Raw genomic sequence first — 17,324 nt, forward strand, 5'->3', positions numbered from 1 at the left:
ACAGTCTGGGATGGGTGAAAAATCCACTTAATTCTGACGCCCCCACACACAGTCAGAATTAAGTGATTTTTCCGCCCAGCAGAGTCTCCAGCTTATCTCTTGCCCTGAGGTATGACGCCTGCTGTTCCTGTTCCACCTCCACAGCCTGGCCCTTTTCAGGGAGGCTGCTGCCAAGGCCTCCACTGCATTGTTTGGCTGGGGGGGGGGCTTCTCTCCTGCCTCCTTTTTTCCATGGGTGGTGGAGGGGGTGAACCTGCAGCAAGAAGATGCCATCCCTAGCCAGGATGAATATTGGCATCAGGCCAGTGTGGGGACCTGTCCTCTACAGCACTCTCTGATGGGCTGCTTCTTCAAAAGACTTTGCTGCTCTGCATGTGATAACTCCTTGTCCGCTATGCCACAGCGGTTGCTTGATGTAAGCTTGTGGGTTTTTTCCCCCCTGCTCCTCCAGACAAGCTGAACCGGGAATCCGCACGTGCAATCCAGCGTAGCCTCTTCACCGTCTGCCTGGACGCACCTGTCCTGAAAGTCTCGGATGCTCTTGCAGCAAGCCGTCTTGCGGCACAAATGTTGCACGGCGGAGGCAGCTACTCCAATAGTGGGAATCGCTGGTTCGACAAGACTCTGCAGGTGAGAACTACTTCAGGGTGAGGAGCTTTTGGAAGCCTAGAGGAGGCTACATAGTCAAGAAATCAGAAAAAGGCTAGGACTGGGGAGGGCAGCTATGAGGGAACTAGAAAAGATCCTCAAATGCAAAAATGTATCACTGAACACCAAAGTCAGACTCATTCAGACCATGGTATTCCCAATCTCTATGTATGGATGTGAAAGCTGGACAGTGAAAAAAGCGGATAAGAGAAAAATCAACTGGAGGAGAGCTTTGTGGATATCATGGACTGTGAAAAAGACAAATAATTGGGTGTTAGAACAAATTAAACCAGAACTGTCAGTAGAACCTAAAGTGATGAAACTGAAGTGGTTATACTTTGGACACATAATAAGAAGACATGATTCACTAGAAAAGACAATAATGCTGGGAAAAACAGCAGGGAGTAGAAAAAGAGGAAGGCCAAACAAGAGATGGATTGATTCCGTACAGGAAGCCACAGACCTGAACTTACAAGATCTGAACAGGGTGGTCCATGACAGATGCTACTGGAGGTCACTGATTCATAGGGTCGCCATAAGTCGTAATCAACTTTAAGGCACATAACACATGCACGCACACACAGGAGGCACCACCGATGTGTTCAGACTGGAGGTGTTGGGAATGTCAATGGAAACCTCAAGCCTGGAGGTTGAATGTGGCCCTTCTAGCTTTTATGTCTGGCCTTTTGGGCTCTCCCTAGGCTACACCTTCTCTCCAGGCCACCCCTCTTACTGATCCTGCTTTGCCCTCTCCTTGAGTATGTTTGCCTGGCTGGAATGTGCACTTGACTTCTGATCATGACTCTTGCTTGGATGGGGGGATAGAGTAGAGATGTGATGGTCTGGAAAAAAAGTGTTCTTTCCCATCTTTTAGTTTTTTTCCCAGTTTTTTTTGGGGAAAAGAGGGGAACGTGATGCTTTAAAAAGAAAAATCCAGTTTTTTTCCAGGCCTTTCAGATCTGTAGGAAAGAGTTGGAGGTGTGAATGTGTATAGAAACTAGCTAATTGTACAAAGATAAATTTTTCAGCTGTTACTCCTCCCACTTTTCCCTCTGGCCCATTCCACCAACAACATGTGGCCCTCAGAAGGTTCCCCAGAAGGCAGTGTGGCCCTTGGGCTTAGAAAGGTTCCCCACTTCTGTGATATATCTCTGAGTATTAGATACTGAGGACAAACAAGGGAAACTTGCCACTTTCCTGCCTTGTGAGTTTCTCAGAAGCATTTAGTTTTGAAGAGCATGCTGGGGGAGATAGATCTTTTGGCCTGATCCAGTCATGAGACAAATCATGTGTTTGTGAACAGCATGTTTCTGATGTGGGGAGAGCATTCAGTGTTTCAACCCCGCATATATCCTGAAGAGATACAGTCCTAGGTGGCTCTAACACCCTCTTTTTTTTCTGAACACAACGTTTAGTCCTCCAGCCCAATCAAATGGTTTTGAATATCAAACAAACAACTTGTTCTCCTGGTCTTTTTAAGCTTATTACAAAAAGAACTCCAAGGACATCAGACAAAGGGAAACCTGCTGTTCTTATTTTTTTTTTTATTGCTTTGCATGTTGGTTTCTCTTAGGCTTCTAGTTCTGAACCCACACAAATGTTCACTCGCTTATTATTTGAACTCCACAGAGCTCTTTTATAAGGGCAACAATTCCCTCCCTCCCTCTCCTCCCCCCCCCTGCTTTTTGGAGAGTGGGAAGCAGCTAGGAGAGGATGAACAAAAAGAGATGACCTTTCCTGAGAAATGGGGAGAGGCAAGCCACCTTCTCCTGGAATGAATGGGGGATCAGGGGGATAGGCAGAAGTTAAGAGTGCCTTTACCCCGTGGGTGGGGAACTTTTTTCAGCCTCATGTGCAACCTTCAGGGGAGGGGTCATATGCCAGGGGTGTGCCGGACCAGATGCAAAAATGGGTGGAGCAATTGATGTGGATATTTAAATTGCCTGTTCCGTAACCCTTTAGGCGAGAGCTGGGGCACCTCTGGCCCTCCGGAGATTGTTGGATTCCAACTCCCATCAGCCCCAGCCGGTATGGCCAATGGCCAGGGATGATGGGAATTGGAGTCCACCAACGTCTAGGAGAGGACACACACAGAGGTTCCCAGCCCCTATTTTAAGATGAACGCTCTCATAAGGCCCTTCTCTCCATCACATTCTCTCTTTTCTGTCTTTTCCTTCCACGTTTTTTTGTCCTGCCCCACCCGGACTCTCAGTTTATTGTGGGAGAAGATGGCTCCTGTGGGGTGCTTTATGAACAAGCTGTTGCTGAAGGGCCACCGATTGCCATGATCATAGACCACGTCCTTGACTACTGGTAATGTCCCCACTGGGGAGAGGGGTGTGGGACTGCCCAGATTCAACTCTCGTATGTGTGGGAAGGATTTCCTATTTGGCTTTCTGTAGAGGCAGTCTTGAGGAAGAGAAAAACAGACATTTTAAGGGTGTTGGGTGTTCAAGCTCACTTAAAAATGTGAATCGCTAACAGGAAGTTTAGGTGTCTTCATATCTATAGCAGGGGTGGGGATCCAGTGGACCTCCAGATGTTAATTATTATTTATTTATTTAGGCCATGTGTATTCTGCTTATATTTGAATAAAACTCTAAGCAGTGTACAACATAAGTCAAAACATCTTAAAACAGCAGGTACAGATGTCATTGGACTTCAGTTCCCATCAGCCCCGGCCAGCATGGCCAGAGGTCAAGGATAATGGGAGTTATAGTCCAGCAACATCTGGAGGGCCACAGCTTCCACAACTCTGATATGTAGCAAGAAAAAGAGTTTTGCCACTCTAGAGATTTTAAACTGATTTGATTATCCCTCAGTATCTACCCTTACTCATAGCTGTAAGGGGAACTTTCTCTCCACTGTCTTCCCCTGCCTGATGTCCTCCAGATGTTTTGGACTGCAACCCCCCTAACCCCTCATCCAGCACAGCTTCTGTGCTGGAGGGCACCAACTTGGGAAAAGCTGCTCTAAGTACACATATATGGTTAGACTTGCCAATGTAATTACCGTGATACTGATTGCTATGTGCAAATGAGAAGGGTAGCAGCTATGCAAAAATACTTACTTTACCAGGATCAGCAGCAGGTTTTTTTTGGGGGGGGGGCTGCTTAGGCAAAACATCCCCTAGGGGATCTCCTCGATGTTGCTGCTTTCATTTTTGGGGGGTCCCAAATCAGTTCACATTTACTACTAGCTCATCCATGGTTGGGGTGGGGGGGAGAGAAGAAAACCAACTGTAAAAATTTCCCTCCTTGTTTGCCTAGAGCAAGAGTGGGGAACCTTCGCAAGCCACTCTTGGTCCGCCAGAGATTCTAATTTGGTCCACAATGCCATTTCCCCCCAAACTGCACCCATCAACTGATGGGCAGGGACTAAAGCCTTTGCAAAAGCAGCTCTGTGCTTTTACTTCAAACGAGCGGGCAGCAAGCAAGCAGGTGAGGACAAAGGAGGCTGTACAATACAGGCTTCTTTCTCCTCTCCTCCCCCCACCCCACCCCTCACCCACTTAAAGGAGAAGCATGGGGACTCTCTGAAAACCCTTTACAAAAGTGCTCATTGAAGCAGCCTCTCCCCCCTGCTTGAAACATCAATGTTAAAAGAAGGGGGTGGAGTTTCAAAGAGCGGTTTTGTAAAGGGCTTTTAGACAGTTCCTTCCCCTACCATTTGAGGATCCAAAGGCTCAGACAAGAGTTCAGGGGCTGTCTTAAAGCCCTTGGCAACAGCAAAAGGACTTTGAAGCTGTTGCTGGTTCCCAAGCACCCTGCAGCCAATTGGCTGTCCAGCATTTGGAAACCCTGCACAAGGGATTTTGAGATGTGGGTGGGGTAGCCCACGTGTCAGTAATGTGATGTCATAATGACATCGTGATTGAGAGGTGGAGGGCCCTGTTCATCTGCCAAATTTGGCCCATGAAGCTGATCCTGATGAGGATCTGGCCCGTGGAGCCAAAAAGCTTTCCCACCCCTGACCTAGAGGTTTTCTAAACTGACAAGTAGCTATTTACACGCCTGCTAAAAGGCTCAGAGGGCAGCCCTTGAGTCTCATACACATACAAGAATTCTTGCGCATCTAGCACGGTTTCCTGAATTGTCCAAAGCTGCTACATGCATGGGGTGGGACTTCCTGTGTGTTTAACAGTGGGAGGCAGAGAAAAGAAGGGAGCTGAACTTTCTGTTTAAAGATAGTGGGAAAGGGTGTAGGCTGGAGCTGGGGCACCTGGGGACCTCCAAATATGTCTGGAGTTCAGCAACATCTGCAGGGCACGAGGTCCTCCATCCATAATGTAGGCTATAGTGCAGGGATGAGGGACCTCTGGCCCTTCAGAAGTTGCTGGTCTAGAACTCCCATCCCTTCTTGACCACTGGCCGGGGCTCATGAGATCTGGAGTCCCATGGGTTTCCCACCCCTCCTATAGGGAGACAAACAGATTTGGGTCTCTCCTTTCATTCAACCCATTCGTTCCTTCTGAATGCATCTTCTTCCTCTCCTCTTCCCCACATTCCAGCAAAGATCCTGTCCCGGTCCGTGCCCCGCTGATACCTCTGCAGTTGCCCAAAAAACTCTACTTCTGCTTCACTCCAGAAATCAAGCGTGACATTGAGCATGCCAAGCAGAACCTGGACATGTGAGTCTTGCCAGGGTGGGAGGCTCAGGGTGGGATTTTCAAAACGCAGGCTTGCGGAAAGGAAAATGCGCCAGCCAAACTAGTAGTCCCGTAGTTGGGCATTTCTCAGTGTGAAAACCTCCTTGTCCTGGGGCTCCTTGCCAAACTCCTTGCAGCACCTTGGGGGACACGCTGTGTTTTTTTCCTCCCCGTGAATCGGGTATGAATTAGCCATGTCTCCGGCCCTGAGATCAGCATCTGAGTCACAGGGGCCTGGCTGCCCGGAAGACAGAGGAATATTCTTGTGCTGGCAGGTGTTTTTAGGGACAGGTCGAGATGAGGTTAAATAGGAGGGAGGGAGGCTATGCCTGTACAGTTTGTCTCTGTCAGACACCCCTATTTACCATTTACCCAGAATGAAACAGAGGCAGTGGCGTGGTGGCAAATCCAGATGTGTAGGGTCTCTTTATGTTAACCACAGCCACCACCCCTCCCCCCTTTTTTTGCTGCTGTGTTGCGAATGAGGTCCTTGGATAATGTCATATCAACAGACGCCCCTAGGAGCCAATAAGCATGAAAGGGGAGACTGTTAGCTACTGAAAAGAATCTTCTCAGTCGCTGACTCATCTCCTTTTACTCTGATTGGCTCATAGGGTGCTGGAGACAGAGGGCCCCTGCTCCCAAAAAAGTAAGGAGTGTAAGACCCCCTGAGACCCTGGACGACTATAGTCCTGAACAGAGGCCTCTTAGGAGCACAGGAACCGGCCTTGTTCCATAAGAAGAGCCTGCTAGTTCAGGCCACCGGCCCATCTACCAGATGCCCCAGTGGGAAGCCCACAGGCAGGGCCTGAGTGCAAGAGCCTTCTCCTCCATGAATTTGCCTAACCCTCTTCTAAAGCCGGCCAAGTTGGTGGCCAGCACTGCCTCTCTAGGAAGCAAATTCCATCGTTTAACTCTGCGCTGTGTGAAGAAGTTCTTTCTTTTGTCTGTCCTGAATCTTCCAGCATTCAGCGTCATTGGATGTCCACAACTTCTAGCGTTAACAAGAGGGGAGAAAATTTTTCTCTATCCACTTTCTCTGTGCCATGCAAAATCATATACTCCTCTATCATCATCATCCACCCCTTTTATTTACATTTTCCCCAAATTAAAAAACCTCAAATGTTGTAACCTTTACTTTCAGGGTTGTTGCTCCACCCCTTTGATCATTTTGGATCTTTTCCATGTCAGACTGTTTTCCATCTAGCCTACTGTTTTCCACCCTGGCTGGTAGGGGCTCTTCAGGGTCGCAAGCTGAGGTCCTTCACATCGCCTGCTATAGGTAGTCCTTCAGATAAGCTGGTCCCGAAACATTCAGGGTTGTAAAAGTTATTACCAGAACTCTTTCAGTTCTGGGCTCAGAACCAATGCAGCTGATGCAAAATTGGTGTGATGTGATTAAACTGCCTAGCCCCCCCCCCCAACATTCTAGTGGCTGAATTTTGCACCAGCCAAAGGTTCTACCCGGTTACACTGTGGCATTTAAGCTGTCCTTGGAAGAAGGTAGAGGCTTAAGGTACATAGACTAAGCTTATGGGGCGTGCCTGGTTGGCAGTGACCCATAACAGGGCCTTCTTGGTGGTGGTTCCCTGTTTGTGGAATGCCTTCCCTGGTGAGGTGCATCAGTCTCCATTCTTAAACTTGTGGGAGAAATTCTAAAACGTTCCTGTTTACCCAGGCATTTGATGTTTGAAAGATCTGTCCCTGGTCATCCTAAAATTATTAGTTTGGAGAATAGGTGGTTGTGTTTAGGAGTTTTTAACTATTTTAGGAGATTGCTTTTAACTGTTTTTAAGTTTTAATGGTGTTGTTTTAGTAATGATATATTTGTTGTCCTGGGATCTTTTGGAGGAAGGGTTGGGTATAAATTTAATTGATTTAATTCATAAAGTCTAGCATAGCAAGGAGGAGGCAGGCTGTGAGCTGTAACTGAGGATTATCGGCTGAGCTTTCTGTCTGTCCCTTTTTCTCTGTGACAGTCTCATCACTGACCTGGACATCAGCTGTTTCACTTACTGTGGGTTTGGCAAGGAACTTCTCAAACGCCTTAGGCTGAGCCCAGACTCTGTCCTGCAAGTGGTGCTACAGCTAGCCTATTACAGGTGAGGTGACTACTTCAGCAGAGCTACCTGAAGCTGGTTTTAGGAAATTTATGTGGAGGGTGCTATCCACGTTGAGAGCCAGTGTGGTGTAGCAGTTAGAGTGCTGGACTGGGACCTGGGAGACGAGGGTTCAAATCCCTGCTCAGCCATAAAGCTCACTGGATGACCTTGGGCCAGTCATTGTCAGTCAGCCTAGCCTACCTCACAGGGTTGTTGTGAGGATAAATCAGAAAGGGAAGGGGAATGTTTGCACAACACCCAGAGCTCCTTGGAGGAAAGGTGGGATATAAATGTAATAACAAATAAAAAGAAATATCCAGTTTTTCTAGAAAGAGGCACTAGTTGCTTCAGGATAGTTAGGGCTGAACACAAGGTTATACTTCTGCATATGTAGCATTACTCATCTGGGAAGTGTCGGTTGTGGGTATCTGTGGGGAGCATGTGTGTGTGTGTGCACGTGTCCTTCTGCCTGACTGCTATTGTCTTCCTTTAGGGCACATGGGGAACTGTGTCCCACTGCTGAGTCGGCCTCTCTCCGTCGCTTCCATCGTGGCCGGACAGAGACCATCCGTTCCACTACCTCTGCCGCACTGGCCTTTGTCCGGGCTATGGCTGATGACAGCTGTCAGGTATTCAGCTTTCCCACAATCCCATGCCTCCTAAAGGGGATACTTGAAAGGACAAGATTAAGCTGCAGTAATGATGGATGTGATGAGCTGTGGTTTAAAGTGTTGGACTAGGGCCTGGGAGACTAGACCACATCCACACCATACATTTAAAGCACTATTATACCACTTCAGCAATCATGGCTTCCCTCACAGAATCCTGGGAACTGTAAGGTGCTGAGAGTTGTTAGGAGACCCCTGTTCCCCTCACAGAGCAACAGAGTTTCCTGGGAAGAGGGATTAATTGTTAAAGCATTCTGGGAATTTTCACTCAGTGATGGGAACAGGGGTCTCCTAACAGCTCCTAGCACCCTTAACAAACTACAGTTCCCAAGTTTTTTTGGAGGAAGCCATGCTTGTTTAAAGTGGTATGATACTGTTTTACAGTGCTTTTTTGGTAAACAAAAAATTAGGTGCTGTTAGTCATAGCTTGATAAAAGTGCTGTGGGTGCCAGCACAAAATGGCTGCCATGGACAGTTAAAAAAAAAAAAAGAGGTGCCAGTACTTCGTATCAGTGAATACTGTCACAAAAAAGCTCTGCTGCTTTAAATGTATAGTGCAGATGTGGCCTAGGGTTCAATTCCCCTCAGCAATGAGTTTCACTGGTTGATTTTGGGCTAGTCGCTGCCTCTCAGCCTAGCCTACCTTACGTGTTGTTGCGAGGATAAAATGGGGAGAGGGAGAATCATTGACACTGCCTTGAGCTCTTTGGAGAAATGACAGGATGTAATAAAATAAAATCAGTATTGTCTCTTGAAACATCATGCCTTGGGGCAGGGATGGCCCTACCATTTGTCGGAGAGGAGCAACCACTTCCAGTGCAGATGCTGGGATGCAGGAAGTGGTGGTGTCATGGCCCCGTCAGAGGACTCATCAGACGAGGATGACTCAGGAGTAACAGCAGCAGACCCAGAAGCAGCAGACCCAGAAGGAGAAACGGAGGAAACTCCTGAGAACCCAGCTCCTTCTCCCCCTCAGCTGCAGAGCACCCCATACACAGCTGAAGCCCTTCAGCCAGACGCAGACAGTGAACAGGATACTTCCCCCTCACCTGCAGAACGTAGACAGCAGAAGGTCAGGCAGAAGAGGGGCAGGCCTGTCCACCTAAGGCCAAAACGCTGAGGGCTCACACCTGCTGATAAACCTGCTCCTTAAAAGTCAAACCTTGGCTTCAGCTTGTTGCTGACTACAACGTCAGGGGTGGCTTCGTGTGTTTCTAGTTTCCCTGAATCTTATCTTGGACTGACCCCTTGGCAATTGAACCCAGACCTCTACTGACCTCGCTTCTGGACTTCTGGCTTGGCACGTAAGCTTAGGAAGGGCCTTGCCCTTATCATGCTTCATCCTCGTTAGCCTGGCAGATTTACGACCAGACTGCCAGCTAAGGACTTTCCCGCCCTGATAACTACCCAGGAAATTCCAGCCCCCACCGGCACTGCTGTCTCAGTGTAGAGCTGACAGGTGGTGAGGCACTGGAAGGCAAAACTGTGTGGCCCTGTTCCCTTAAGCTAGTCTGCTGCCCTTGTGTACAGTGCAGGATGCTGTACCCCACAAGCATTGAAGTCAACTCAACTGCTATACTATACTGTCAGTACAGTCGACTCCTATACTAACCCTGAAGGCTTTGTTCCATCTGCACTGTTGAGGCAGTATGCTTCTAAATACCAGTTACTGGGAATCGCAATTGGGGAAAGTGCTGTTAACATTCAAGTCTCGCTTGTGGGCTTCCTGTTGAGACATCTGGCTGGTCACTGTGAGTACAGGATGTTGTACTAGATGGGCCATTGGCCTGATCCCGCAGGGCTCTTTTTACGTACTTATGTTGACTATGTGGAATGAGCAGAGGGGTGTCCCATCTTACCTAGGGCAGCAGAGTGTCTTGGGCCTGCCCTAGTCTCCTTCCCCAGCCTGAACTGAGAGTGTCCATGTTGATCCGTAGGACGCCTTTGAGCATTTCAACAGTAGGCCTCACTAATCTCACTGTCAGCAATCTGAAAGACCTCCTTCCCTACAGATCCTCTTGGGTGTTAAAATCACAGGGGGGGGGACTCTTGGGAGGGCCAGAAGTTAAGAGGGTGGCAGCCCAGGAGAGGTCATTATTTGTGGCAGCCCCTAAGCAGTGGAATTTCCTCCCCACAGATGTGCATTAAGCACTTTCATTTTGTAGTTTTGTTGTATGCTGAACATGCACCTCTTTACCTTGGCGTGTGCGCATCTTGAATGTAATTTTAATGGACTTTAATGTTGTATCTTTAAACTGTTGTAACCACTCTGGGTCCCCATGGTGAAAGGTGGGTAAGAAATCTAATACTATATTATCATCATTATTGTCAGGTGCTTTTTGGGGGGTAAAAAAGGAAGTGCCAGTACTCTGTACCGGTGAGTGCTGTCACAAAAAAGCCCTTATTATTGTTGTTGTTGTGTGTGAGAGAGAGACTTGGAGCTTCTTGCCATCCACCTGTGATCTGTTTCCTCCCTCCGTCTGCACTAGGCTCTGGAAAGATTGTCTTTGCTGAAGAAAGCTGTTGAGGTCCACAGCACCCTTACAGAGCAGGTAATAATCTCCTCACTGCAGGTACTTCAGTAGTTATTAAGAGAGAACACAGTAGGTAGGAAGTACTAGCCCATCCTTGAAGGACTGATTTCCCCTCTCCAGATGTTGCTGAACTACAACCCCCATTATCCCTGGCTCTTGGCCAAGTTTGCTGGGGGTAAAGGTGGTTGTAGTTAAACAACATCTGGAGAACTAAAGATGCCCCACAACTGTCTTAGATATATTGAAAGCTTACAGAACTGGAGCCTTCCCAACCACCAACCACCCTGTTATGATGGTGGTTTCTAGAGCAGCTATATTGGGGGTTTTGTTCTGAAACAAACAGCACAATAACAGCACCTACTGACAGAACACAAGTATTACAATACCAAGAAAAGAGCAGATGGAGATGAGGAACCACAGTTGTCCCTACTCAGAGTGGAAGCTCCTTTTGAGAACAAGAACCCATGGGTGTGTGCTTCCAAACACAGGTATCAAACTATAGAAATTCAACAGCACACAGTTGCTGGGTAAGCTTGCCCTTTCATCTTTAGCTGTGTCTGGAACGCAGGGGTGTATTTTCCAGGGTGAGCCTGATGATGACACAGGGACATCACAAAGCCCACTTTCCAGTGAGCACTGACTCTTTTCTCTGATTCTGTTGCAGGCTCTGGATGGGCAAGGCATTGACCGCCATTTGCTGGGACTGAAACTGGAGGCCATTGCTGATGGCTTCCGTGTGCCAGAACTTTTCATGGACACTTCCTACGCTGTGGCCTCTTATTGGAAACTCTCCACAGGACAGGTAAGATCCTGTTGGGTCCCCAGCATGCTCTGCTCATCCACGTTCCTGGGACGCCCAGCCTCACAGTACCATTGGTTTTGTTCATCCTCTGAGGCCTTAAAAAAGCTACTGATTATTCACTTAATTTATCAGCACATTGGTGTGCTGGCTCTCCAAACAGCACAGTTTATTTATTTAAGAACATAAGAACATAAGAGCCTGCTGGATCAGGCCAGTGGCCCATCTAGTCCAGCATCCTGTTCTCACAGTGGCCAACCAGGTGCCTGGGGGAAGCCTGCAAGCAGGACCCGAGTGCAAGAACACTCTCCCCTCCTGAGGCTTCCAGCAACTGGTTTTCAGAAGCATGCTGCCTCTGACTAGGGTGGCAGAGCACAGCCATCATGGCTAGTAGCCATTGATAGCCCTGTCCTCCATGAATTTGTCTAATCTTCTTTTAAACCCATCCAAGCTGGTGGCCATTACTGCATCTTGTGGGAGCAAATTCCATAGTTTAACTATGCGCTGAGTAAAGAAGTACTTCCTTTTGTCTGTCCTGAATCTTCCAACATTCAGCTTCTTTGAATGTCCACGAGTTCTAGTATTATGAGAGAGGGAGAAGAACTTTTCTCTATCCACTTTCTCAATGCCATGCATAATTTTATACACTTCTATCATGTCTCCTCTGACCCGCCTTTTCTCTAAACTAAAAAGCCCCAAATGCTGCAACCTTTCCTCGTAAGGGAGTCGCTCCATCCCCTTGATCATTCTGGTTGCCCTCTTCTGAACCTTTTCCAACTCTAGAATATCCTTTTTGAGATGAGGCGACCAGAACTGTACACAGTATTCCAAATGCGGCCGCACCATAGATTTATACAACGGCATTATGATATCGGCTGTTTTGTTTTCAATACCCTTCCTAATTATCGCTAGCATGGAATTTGCCTTTTTCACAGCTGCCGCACACTGGGTCGACATTTTCATCGTGCTGTCCACTACAACCCCGAGGTCTCTCTCCTGGTCGGTCACCGCCAGTTCAGACCCCATGAGCGTATATGTGAAATTAAGATTTTTTGCTCCAATATGCATAATTTTACTATATAATATAAATAAATAAAATAAATATAAATATTTATTTATTTAATAAATACTTGTATACCGCAGTTTCATAAAACATACCAGAGTGGTTTACAGTGACACACAATAAAAAACGCATTAAGATTTAAAATTATAGATTGCCAGCTGATTATTACAGAAAATGTTTTCTTAATTGTCTGCATAGGCCTGGCAGCATAGAAAATTTTTCAGCAAACATTTAAGGTTTAATATAGAAGATGCCTGCTGAATCTTCTTGCTGCCACTTGGGCTGTAGAATGCCCTCCCGGTACTCAGCCATGAAGTTCATTGGGTCATCTTGAGCTAGTCACTACTTCTCAGCTGTATCTACCTCACAGGGTTGTTGAGGTGATAAAAAAGGGGGAGGAAGAGCCATGTATATCATCTTGAGATCCTTGGAAGAAAGATGGGATATAAATGTCGTCAAATACACATAGCAGTAAACTGCAAAATTGGGCAAATGTGCTCAGTTTTCATGCTTTATTCTGAATCAGGACAGTGGCAGCTGGTGGCTCCATGTCAGTGGGGCAGTGGAATCCACTCCAGGTTTTAGTCCAAACTTTCAAGGAGCTGCCCAACGTGCTGAAGCACCTTGAAAGTTCAGATTAAAACCCGGAGCAGATTCCACTGTCCCACTGACATGGCGCCATCCGCCGCGACTGATTTAGGAACTAGGCATAAGTTCTGTTTCATTCACAAACAGGAAAGCACATTTAAGGAGGCCGCATAATTTGTTGGCAGAGCATAGGCTTTGCTAGCATATGTTTCCAAGTTCAGTCCTCAGCAGGTCCAGGGATTTGGAAGGACCTCTCTGCCTGAGACCTTGGAGAGCTGCTGTTAATCAGAGTAGGCCAGCCTTTGCCAATCTGGTACTGTTTTGGACTGCAACTTCCAGTGGCTGTGTTGGCTGAAGCTGGTGGGAGTTGTGGTCAAAAACATCTGGAGGGTACCAGGTTGGCAAGGTTGGAGGAGACAGTACTGGGCTAGATGGACCGAATGTTCAGAATCTGTATAAGGCAGCTTCAGGTGTTCACATGAAAGGCCTGAGAAATTCGAAGTGATTGTTCCTGTAAAGCTCCCAATGACTAGGAGATTGTTTATATATGTAGACGAGCGGTTTCCAAGTTGTGGTCCACAGACCACCAGTCGTCCACAAGCTTCGTTCAGATGGTCTGCGGCATGTCTGTGGATTTGTGGTTGAAGACGGGAGATGGCACATTCATTGCATTAAATATTAATAATTGATTTTTAATAGTGTTTGAATTGCTTCCTTTATTTCTTATGTTGTATTTATTGTATTACAGTTTGAATTCTATGGAATTCAAATTATAATACAATAAAATGCAATATAAAAAATAAAAGAAGCCATAAAAATGCAATTCAAAATCACACAGCATCTAACACTGCACACTACAATTGCTACAACAGGCAGAAAAATAATTTAAGGGGTCCATGGGGAAGAAGGTCTGAGAACCACTGATTTAGACCACTTCTGTACTGCTTAATATATACAAATATCTCTAAGCAGTGTACAGCAAACGTAAAACAGCAACTGTCACAAAAATACACAGTGTTACATATAGAGAACCAGTATGGTGTAGTGGTTAGAGTGCTAGACCGGGGCCTGGGAGACCAAGGTTCAAATCCCTGCTTGGCCATGAAGCTCACTGGATGACCTTGGGCCAGCAACTGTCTCTCAGCCTCGCCGATCTCATAGGGTTGTTATGAAGATAATATCAGGAGGGGGAGAACCATGTTTGTACTCTACCTTGAGCTCCTTGGAGGAAAGGCAGGATACAAATGTAATAATAAATAAATAAATAAATGTTACAATAATGCAAATTACTAATAAACATAGGCCAATATCAATTCCTTCTCCTTCTGAAACACCTCCCCTCTCAGCCTCCTGGCTCTCACCCAGGGCCCAAAGAAACTCGCAGCTCTCCCACCAACTCTCACAACAAAAGAGGGTTCTTGGAAGCTGCTTGGCCGGAGAAGGGTCATAGCTCAGTGGCGGAGCATCTGCCTTGCATGCAGAAGGTCCCAGGTTCAATCCCCGGCATTGCCAGGTAGGGCTGGGAGAGACCCCTGCCTGAAATCCGGGAAAGCCACTATCAGTCAGTGTAGACAAGACTGAGCTAGATGGACCAAGGGTCTGAACTCAGTAGAAGGCGGCTTCTTATATGCCTGTGCTGACATCGCCCTGGTCTCTCACTCTAGGCTAGCTTTTATGGGCAGGCACCAAGGCTGGTAGAGCTTCCTCGGGCTGCCCACAGCCATGCCCCATTCAGCCAGTGTGCTCCACACACCCACTTCCAGGCTGCAGCAGGTTTGTTCTCAGGCCGGAAGGAGGCGGCCTGTCTTGGGAACGTTCTCACAGGCAAAGAGTTCAGCAGTGGTCGTACACTTTTAAAGAAGAAACCATGTTTTTATTCCCCCGGTCCCCCTTTGCTTTTTGTTCTTCGGCCTTCTCTCAGCTAAGTGCTTTTTACAACATGGTAGCGATTTCTTATGAAACAAAGTGACTGCATGGCCTCTTGGGTTTTCTTGTAGCAATCAGCAGCCTTGATCACAGGATAGATGGCTTTCCCTCACTCCCCCAAGCCTCCCATGAGAATAGGAAGCTGTCTTCGCCTGAGTCAGAACACTGGTCCGTCCTGCTTGTTATTGCCCTCACCAGGGGCAACCAAGGTGGTACGCACCGGATGGTATCACCGCTGCATAGAGAGATCCCAACTCCCATCAGCCCCAACCAGATTGGCCAGTGGTCAGAGATTATCAGAGTCCAACCACACCTTTGATCCACCCTGATTGGCAGCAGCTCTCCGGGGTTTTAAACTGAGATCTTTCCCAGCCCTACCTGGAGACCCTAGGGATTAAACCTAGGGTCTTCTGCATACAGAATGTGTGCTCTGCCACTGGACTATGGCCCTTCTGCTGTGCCTTTTCAGCCACCTTCGCCCATACGATCCTCCCTAGTTGCCAAGATCTTCTGTAAATATTCCGTTCTGGGTGTCACTCTTAGAGAGAGAGTGTGGAGAGAGCAGGGCCTTATCAGTGCTGGCACTGTGATTGTGGAATGCTTTTCCCTAACATGCCTGACTGGCATCACCTCTTTTAAAAAATAGTGTTGTTGCTGTTGTTGTTACAATTTAATCACACCTTTTCCTCAAAGAGCACAAGGAGGCATATAAGATTCTCTTCCACTCCTCCCCTTACTCTAAGAACAGTCTTGTGAAGTAGGCTGGCCTGAGAGAGAGTGACTTGTTGAACATCACCCAGTGAGCTTCATGGCTGAATGGTAATTTGAACCCGGGCCTTCTCAGCTCTCGCCCTATACTCTACCCCCTGCACGGCTATCTTTTTCCACCCAGTGAAAATGTCCTTATTTCACCAGACAGACCTATGAATCTGTGTGTCGCTGTTGTTACTGGCACTTAATAGTGATGCCATGTGATTTTAAAAAACATTTATTTGTGTTTTGTGGCATATTGTGTTTAGCGATGTTATGTTTAAAGTTTTGGGTGGCGGTTCATCATTTTGAGCTTTTGGAAAAGCACTTTATACTTACGGATTTTTTAAATCTGTGGTGATAATCTATTGATCCCCCGTTTCCTTTCCCTCTCTCAGGTAGCTGCCCGCACGGATTGTGTGATGTGCTACGGGCCACTGGTGCCTGATGGATATGCTGTCTGCTACAACCCTCTGCCTACCCACGTTAACTTTGCTGTCACTGCCTTCAATTGTTGCCAGGAGACCAATGCTGAGCATCTGGCTGGAAGCCTCCAGAAGGCCCTGGATGATGTGGGGGCTTTGCTGGGGAACTGGGGAGCTGGCAGCCATCAAAGACAACCTTGAGAAACACTCCATACCTCTATTTCCTCACCTTGGACCCAACTGTGGCTTACAGAGAATTCTCTGCGCCTCGTACCAATGCTCCACTTATTACCCATAATTCCATATGTCTCGGGCCCCACATCTGTGTCCTGCCATTCCTTTGTGCCAAAGCTTGTTGCCCAGGTATCATCCAACCTTTCTTACCCATAGTGCCCTTTGTAACCCACAAGAGGGGACCTATCAGAAGGCAGTCATTTTTTCCCCTACATGGTCATAATTCAAAGCCAAATCTAATTTATTTCCAGGTTGAATAATGAAATAAAGATTCTTTCAGAAAAAAGGCTCGGCTTTCATGTTTTGTGGGCAACAGAAAAGAATGTGGCAAACGCACGTGCATGGTGCAATTCAGTGGACAGTACCCAGAGTTGGATATGTGGATCAACTGTCCATAGGCACACAGGGCACGTCCCCTCCTCTGGGCATCTGTGATGGGAACATGGTGCTGTACATGGCTCAGAATTTCTCACGGGAAAATGAAATCCTCGCAGAATGCTTATTGCTACACAAGTCATGAAAATACATTCCATATCACTTTCTTCTCAAAACAAAACCAAGTATGTTGTGGTTTCTCCAGCTACTCTGCCGCCTGACAGTAATTCTCCATGGCCTCTTATCGATCACAGTGTTTTCCTTATCCTCCCAGGTGGCCAGGTATCACGCTTCCTATCACTCCCTTTCAGCAAAAGTTACAAGCAACTTTTACAGAGCTGGATTTTTCTATTCTGTCATTCATTTTAGCCCCTCATGGCTACTCTAGAGTTCATTGAATTAATTGATTCTGTGGGCCTAGCAGGGTTTGAGAAAAGGGAAGGATATTCCAGGATGGGAAAATGATGACTTGGCCACATAACCCAGTGACTGAGTATCTGCTTTGAATGCAGAAGGTCCCAAGTTCAATCCCCAGCGTGTCTAGGTAGGGCTTGGAGAGATTCC

The 17,324-nt window shown here is 47.1% G+C and overlaps 1 protein-coding gene across 3 annotated transcripts in view; it reads left to right on the forward strand.

Moving 5' to 3' along the window:
- The window catches only part of LOC133381043 (carnitine O-acetyltransferase-like), a 50,758-nt gene extending 34,087 nt beyond the window's left edge, over positions 1 to 16,671 (forward strand). For 2 of the 3 annotated variants that reach the window (XM_061619462.1, XM_061619464.1), the window contains 8 exons: positions 452 to 630; positions 2,861 to 2,961; positions 5,159 to 5,278; positions 7,276 to 7,398; positions 7,892 to 8,027; positions 10,556 to 10,618; positions 11,265 to 11,402; positions 16,125 to 16,671. In XM_061619462.1, the coding sequence (XP_061475446.1) occupies positions 452 to 630; positions 2,861 to 2,961; positions 5,159 to 5,278; positions 7,276 to 7,398; positions 7,892 to 8,027; positions 10,556 to 10,618; positions 11,265 to 11,402; positions 16,125 to 16,352 (1,088 nt within the window). In that variant the 3' untranslated portion in view covers positions 16,353 to 16,671. Of the gene's footprint in view, positions 1 to 451; positions 631 to 2,860; positions 2,962 to 5,158; positions 5,279 to 7,275; positions 7,399 to 7,891; positions 8,028 to 10,555; positions 10,619 to 11,264; positions 11,403 to 12,334; positions 12,399 to 16,124 lie in introns of all 3 variants that reach the window. The other variant, XM_061619463.1, reaches the window with a different exon arrangement.
- Positions 16,672 to 17,324: the final 653 nt, after the last annotated feature.

Source organism: Rhineura floridana, chromosome 3 (assembly GCF_030035675.1).
Source record: "Rhineura floridana isolate rRhiFlo1 chromosome 3, rRhiFlo1.hap2, whole genome shotgun sequence".
Classification (NCBI taxonomy): domain Eukaryota; kingdom Metazoa; phylum Chordata; class Lepidosauria; order Squamata; family Rhineuridae; genus Rhineura; species Rhineura floridana.